General features: G+C 40.0%; 1 protein-coding gene across 1 annotated transcript; it reads left to right on the forward strand.

Moving 5' to 3' along the window:
* Positions 1 to 1,454: 1,454 nt before the first annotated feature.
* On the forward strand, positions 1,455 to 3,092 carry LOC118671855 (T-complex protein 1 subunit epsilon-like). The gene is given in 3 exon segments (XM_036340801.1): positions 1,455 to 2,676; positions 2,679 to 2,926; positions 2,928 to 3,092. Coding segments are annotated over 3 exon segments (1,623 nt in total). The 3' UTR covers positions 3,081 to 3,092.
* The last annotated feature ends 4,470 nt before the right edge of the window (positions 3,093 to 7,562 follow it).

Here is a 7,562-nt window from a genome sequence, read left to right on the forward strand (position 1 = left end):
CCAGGGGTTGAGGGCATGAGTGGTGTGTGTGTGGGGAGGCGGGCACTGGGAGGATAAGGACACATATGTAATACCTTAATCAATAAAGAAAAAGAAAAGAAAACACAATATGAAACAAGTTGCCTGCAAATGAAACATAACTTTGTGTTTTTCTATTTCTGATATGCGTGTGACTATTCTTGCTGTGCCTTCCTCTGTCTATAGTATGGCACTATCAGCTAATGAAGATGGGTCCTATTAAGGCAGAGCTAGATAAAATAATGAAGTCTATAATAATTTTTAATTATTTGTCTTTTTTTCCATGTTTCAAAATGATAATTCCCAATGTAATCAATTTGTCTCATTAGATAAGATAAAACCAGTGTGCCCTTCCAGCCGCTCCCAAAGTTATTTGCAACTCTAATATTAAAACTATCAAAATTAGCTACAAATATTAACATGTTCAGCGCCATGTCAGTCACTGGTGACTGAAATGGAAAGGAAGACAAAACAGGCTTGGCACTTAACGTGTTAAATTCATCTAATGTATTGCATGACTTAAGCCAGAGTTCTATTTTTTTCATAAGCCAAAATGACACTTTGTGCATTAGGATATAGTAAACAAAGAATGCTGAGGAGCCCTTTAAAAGCATTCAGTAACCTAGGATATTTCCCTCGTGTGACCTGCACCATACTACTATTTGCCCCTCCAACTGCAAGTTCTTGTTGGTTCTTGTTGACACCTCTCCAGTTTTGTCTCATGGTTTGATGCACGCATGTAATTTCTCTGCTTCAGTTGTTTGATATTGCAGCCATGCTCAGTTGTGGATGCCTTCTTTTTAAACACTATTATTTTTGAATTGTGGAAAAAAAAGTCCATGTGATAATTTGTCACCAAAATGTATAAAATTTTGCTTGAGATTATGCTAACTTGCTCTCCAAAAAGATTTCAAAATGTATATTTTCACTGAGAGTGCGGAAATACATTGAGAGCTCAGTGTGCTAATGAACATTATTAATCTCTAAAGGACAGCCCTAATGGGATACTTATTAATATGCTCCATAGGACACTATGGTTTCCAGGACACAGCTTGAAAACCATTAAAATTTAGTAAAAAAATGAAAAAATCCTGGGACAGTCTCTTTACTGTAAATCTTTTGTATAACACTCTTCCAGCTGGAATAGACTAGAAAAATTTCAAAATATTTGTGAACTAAGAAAAAGACTAACATGCAAAACTTTATTTTATATTAAAAAGACTGAATCATGTCATCAAAAATTTCTGGAAGTTGTGCAAAGAGGTGACTGGTGAATTAAGTATTTTGTTGACACCAGTTTTCAAATTTGAGTTCATTGCATAAAATTTTATCAAGTACTTTCTAGGGGAGGAGAGGGGGAAGAATTGAGCAAAACAGAAAAGTAAAGGAAAAGAACTAGTTGAGGGATGTGGGGAAGTAACCCCAGCTGCAGGACCATGGCGTCCTTCGGGACTCTCGCCTTCAATAAATATGGGCGCCCTTTCCTCATCATCAAGGAGAACCGCAAGACTCGTCTTATGGGGCTGGAGGCTCTCAAGTCTCATATAATGGCAGCAAAGGCTGTAGCAAATACAATGAGGACATCACTTGGACCAAATGGGCATGATAAAATGATGGTGGATAAGGATGGTGATGTGACTGTAACTAACGATGGTGCCACCATTTTGAGCATGATGGATGTTGATCACCAGATTGCCAAGTTGAAGGTTGAACTGGCCAAATCACAGGATGATGAAATTGGAGACGGAACCACCGGAGCGGTCGTCCTGGCTGGTGCCTTGTTGGAAGAAGCTGAGCAGTTGCTGGACCGTGGCATTCACCCCATCAGGGTCGCCGATGGCTATGAGCAAGCCGCCCGCATTGCTATCGACTACCTGGGCGAGATCAGCGATAGCGTCCCTGTTGACGTGAAGTGCACTGAGCCCCTGATTCAGACTGCGGAAACCACGCTGGGTTCCAAAGTGGTTAACAGCTGTCACCGACAAATGGCTGAGGTTGCCGTGAATGCTATTCTCACTGTGGCCGATACGCAGCGCAGAGACGTTGACTTTGAGCTCATCAAAGTAGAAGGCAGAGTGGGCGGGAGACTGGAGGACACTAAACTTATTAAGGGCGTGATTGTGGACAAGGATTTCAGTCACTCACAGATGCCAAAACAAGTACAAGATGCTAAGACTGCAATTCTCACATGTCCATTTGAACCACCAAAACCAAAGACGAAGCATACGCTGGATGTGACCTCTGTGGAAGACTATAAAGCCCTTCAGAAATACGAAAAGGAGAAGTTTGAAGAGATGATTAAGCAAATTAAAGAAACTGGCGCTAACCTAGCTATTTGCCAATGGGGCTTTGATGGTGAAACGAATCATTTACTTCTTCAGAACGACTTGCCTGCGGTTCGTTGGGTTGGAGGACCTGAAATAGAGTTGATTGCCATTGCAATAGGAGGGCGGATCGTCCCCCGCTTCTCAGAGCTCACAGCTAAGAAGCTGGGCTTTGCTGGGATTGTAAAAGAGCTCTCATTTGGGACAACTAAAGACAAGATGCTGGTCATCGAGCAGTGTAAGAACTCCAGAGCTGTAACCATTTTCATCAGAGGAGAAAATAAGATGATCATCGAGGAAGCAAAGCGATCCCTTCACGATGCCTTGTGTGTCATCCGAACCTCATCCGTGATAATCGCGTGGTGTATGGTGGAGGCGCTGCTGAAATCGCTTGTGCTTTAGCAGTTAGCCAAGCAGCAGATAAGTGCCCAACCTTGGAGCAGTATGCCATGCGAGCATTCGCCGAGGCCCTGGAAGTCATCCCCATGGCCCTTGCTGAGAACAGTGGCATGAATCCCATCCAGACGATGTCTGAGGTCCGAGCCAGACAAGTGAAGGATAAGAACCCTGCTCTTGGAATTGACTGTATGTATGCACAAGGGTACAAACGATGTGAAGCAACAACATGTCATAGAAACCTTGATTGGCAAAAAGCAACAGATCTCTCTTGCAACACAAATGGTTAGAATGATTTTGAAGACTGATGATATCCGAAAGCCTGGAGAATCTGAAGAATAAAAAAATTTAAAATAAAATGTAGTAACAACCACCACTACTACGATTAAATAAAAGGATGTCTTATGGTGAAAAAAAAAAAAAAAGAACTAGTGACACAGACAACAGTGTGGTGATTGCAAGGGGGGTGGGAAAGGTGGAGAAGGGTATAGGGGGATAAATAGTGATAGAAAAAATATAATAAAATAAAGATAAGTAAAAATCTACTTTAGCTGTATATATATATATATATATACATATATATTTAAGAACATAAATATATATATATTTAAGAACATAAATTATGTAATTATAGTTTATCTTCAAAAACAAACTTTGAAGATATACTTCGTTTTTTGTCAATTGAGAAAAAAAAGTAGTTTCAAAATTATTTGAGAATGTAAGGAAGAAGTAGGCCAAAGTGAAATCTTTAAATATGGAGGTAAAAGAAAAATTCTTGCCTTGGAGCTACATTTTTATCTGTATGGTGAATTGGTTTAACTATAAGTCCTCCCACTACAAAACCACTACCTCCTGACTAAAACATACTCTTAGAGCATTATTCATATTATAAGAAGAAAATACAATCTCTATGCTCAGTCCTGTGAGCTGGGTCCAGAGCTGTGATCTCTGACCAATGAACAGATTGAAGAGGCTGGGTTGACCTGAGAGCAAACATGGTTTACACGCTAAGCACTAAGCAGAACTCCCCTGAGACTCCCACTGAGCCCCGATCTGCCAGGAAAGGAAAGGCCAGCAGTGTCCTCTGGCTATCAATAACAGCAAAGCCCAATTGTCTTGGAGGAAAGCATCTCCAATGTCAACTCTAGGGATCTGCACAAATTAAGAACAAATAACTGTGAGCTCAAAGCAAAAGGATAAGATACACAGGAAAGTTAGACACCACTTTTTTCTCTTTATGCTGTTTTCTGTGGTTATTTTAGCAGAGATGCTTCTTAACATGAAAATCCTTTTCCTCTTTCTCTTGGCACACGTTTCCAGCCTCCCTCGCAATAGGGTAGTTATGGCCATGTAGCTGAGTTCTGGCCTCTGCCTGGCTGATGAACCCTTTCTGTAGGCCCTCTCCAATGTTCTTTCTTTCCTCTGGCACCCAGTAGGGCCAATAACCAAGTAACCTTAGAAACCATTAAATGCAGGTGGCAGAGTATTCTCAGACTTACTGCCAAATGACCACATTGGATAGAATGGGAGTCTTCACTATACCGCTCAGCAAGAGGCCTACATTGCTATGGGAAAGTGACTGATATGTGGTCCGTTCTTCCTTAGGGAATCTTCATTGGGATCATCCCCTTCTTACTCCACTATTGTCAGACCTTAAGGATCCATGCATGTGTGGACCTGATGGAGAGCCGTAAAAGCTATAAAGAAATCTAAATGTTTGGATGGATGGGACTTTGAATTGTCCCCCTGCAGGACAGCATGGATATGTCCTATTGAGAAAAGAAGAGCAAGCATGGTTGTGTTGGCTGAAGCTATGGCATAGATTGCTGGGTGTTCACTGAAATATTTTTAGCACGAATCTAGTTGACCCTTCCCAGCATCTCTGACCATGCGGCCATGTGACTATCTATGGAGTGTGAACAGAAGTTATGTATACCACTTGCTGGCCTGGCCTATAGTAACCTCCTACATGCAGTCGTCAGTGATTTTTTTTCTTTCTGACAGACTTAAATAGAGACAAATTCCAGAGTGTATTTTAATACTGTTTGTCGAAAATTACAGAGCCTCCAGCATGAAAGAGAGCAATCATGGATTGGAAACTTCTCTGCCTCTGACACGGGACTGTGACATGAGAAAGAAATATAGGGTTCACCCCCTCCTTTTAGCTACCAAAGTTTGAATGCTATCGATTACAGCTGCTTAGCTTACCCTAGGGCAGTGGTCGGCAAACTGCGGCTCGCGAGCCACATGCGGCTCTTTGGCCCCTTGAGTGTGGCTCTTCCACAAAATACCGACTTCTGCGCATGGGCCACAAAGTTTCAATTGCACTGTACGTGTGCGCCCACACGTGGTATTTTGTGGAAGAACCACACTCAAGGGGCCAAAGAGCTGCATGTGGCTCGAGAGCCGCAGTTTGCCGACCACTGCCCTAGGGAATACAAGCCTGTTACCTAAGCTTATATGCACTAATGGTCCTCAAGTATCAAGGATGTTCGGCTTATATGCCAGTTTACAGTATCAATTCCTTACATTTGTTTATTACTCTTATGATTTCATAAGTTCCAGTTGATTTGATTTTTACTATAATCCCTGAAGATAGGTATGGATTTGCACCTATATTTAATATGTGTTCATTATAAAAACATTTAAACAATCTCAGAGGTGAAACCTACCACCAGAGACAGCACATTACCAACTAGTTACATTTAATGCAACATGTTTAACTGCATTGTTTGCAAAACAAAGTGAAATGCATGTAATTAATTGTAATTAATAATATATTTCCCATGTCAACATTAATTTTTATTCGACCTATTGAATAGAAGCTCAATATTCTATTGTAGAGATTTACTTGGATTTATTTAACCAATTCCTCAATGAAGAACATATGATTATTTTGTAGAACTTTTTTTCATCTAAATTATGCAAATATAAACATTCACAGATACATTTTATGCACTTGTGTATTGTTTCTCCAGTCTATGATAAGTTTAAAATTGAGATTCCTATTGCCAAATTGCCCTGTAGAAGGAATTAATTAGAAGTCTTATTAGTGTTTGTTATATTTCCATATTCCCTTCTGATTACTAGGAATTAGTTATCATCTTACTATTTGGGAAGTGATAGAAGATCATATTACTTATTTCTTTCTTTGCACTTTTATTAACTAGAGACCCAGTGCATTAAATTTGTGCACTAGGGGTGAGGGGTTCCTCAGCTCGGCCTGTGCCCTCTCATAGTCTGGGAGCCCTCAGGGGATATCTATCTCCTTCAAACCTGTAGGCAAGTGCAGGCCCCTCAGCCTGACACAGCTTCCCACACTCTCCCTCTGCTGCCTGATGCACCTCTGTCTCCTTCAAACCTGTAGGCAAGTTTGAAGGAGACATCCTTAGCGCTGCTGCAGAAGCAGGAGAGGCTCCCACCACTGCCGTTAGGTTCTCCAACCATGAGCCTGGCTTCTGGCTGAGTGGTGCTCCCCTTATGGGAGTGCACTGACCACCATGCGGCAGCTCCTGCGCTGAGTGTCTGCCCCCTGGTAGTCAGTGCATGTCATAGCGACCGGTTGTTCTGCCGTTCAGTCAATTTGCATATTAACCTTTTATTATATAGTATAACTAGAGGCCTGATACACAAAATTCATGCAAGGGGCTTGGCCCTGCCACTGCAGCAACTGCCTTGGCCCCCGCCACCATGGCTTTGTCTGGAAGGTTGTCCAGAAGGAAGTCTGGTCTAATTAGCATATTATGCTTTTATTATTATAGATGCTGAGCATCATTTATTTTTACAAGCAAACTATCTGTGAAAATTATTTTTTTATTAATTTCCTAACCATTCCCAAATTTCTTTAGCTTTTTCCTTTTCTATTAATTCATTTGTTTTTCTAATTTGTTAGAGGAGTTTTTTATTTTTTATATTTTATATTTTAGTAAAGTCTCTAATTTTCACATATTGCTATGACATATTTGACTTGCATAAAACAAGAAAGTAAGGTTTGAAGTGGTTAATTGATGGTTTCATCATCTATGTGACAAAATCTTAATGAGATGCTGGGTCTTCTGATGCCAGTTTTGGGATTTTGTTTTAAATTCACCTTTCATGAAATGAGGCCATTAGAAACCCAAATAGAAGATGCAAGAATAATTGCACTTTTCACTTTGTCCTAAAATATTCTTAGAGCACTTATTAAAGTAGATTATATACTGCCCCATAAGAAACTAATATTGCTTTCCCCTAAAAACCATGTGCTAATATAATTCCTGGCACATAGTGTGTTCTCTGCAAATATTTGTGAGTGAATGAATGAATGTGCTGCATCCTACAGTTAAAAAAATAAAAGATCCGGTTTCTGCATTCAAAGACCTTCCAAACTTGTGGAAGTGACAAATGAAAGATAGACAAAATAATACAAAATGAGATGTGTTATGATGGAAATAAATACAGAATTTATCTGAAATCTAAGTAAATGTCAGAAATCATTGACATAATGACTCCCAAGTCCCTTTACTCAAATACATTAGCTAGGAACACATCACCTTATGATGTGACATTTTTCTTTAGTGAGAAGTAATGAAGTAAGGAGAAGCACACTGGCTTTGCAGTCAGATATAGCTGGGTTGAAGATTCAGCTTTTCTACTTCCTATATGACTAATCTGGAATGAGGTAGCTTCTATGAACCTGAACTTCTTTACCTGTTAATATCATTAACAATGTCTGTATTCTAGGTCCTTAGAAAGAATAAATGACAATAGATATAAAGTGCTTACAAGCTGCTTAGCTCTTAGAAGGTGTTCTAAAGACATTGGTTCTTTTCTTTGCTACTTAGA

Source organism: Myotis myotis, unplaced genomic scaffold (genome assembly GCF_014108235.1).
Source record: "Myotis myotis isolate mMyoMyo1 unplaced genomic scaffold, mMyoMyo1.p scaffold_m19_p_1, whole genome shotgun sequence".
In the NCBI taxonomy this organism is placed as follows: domain Eukaryota; kingdom Metazoa; phylum Chordata; class Mammalia; order Chiroptera; family Vespertilionidae; genus Myotis; species Myotis myotis.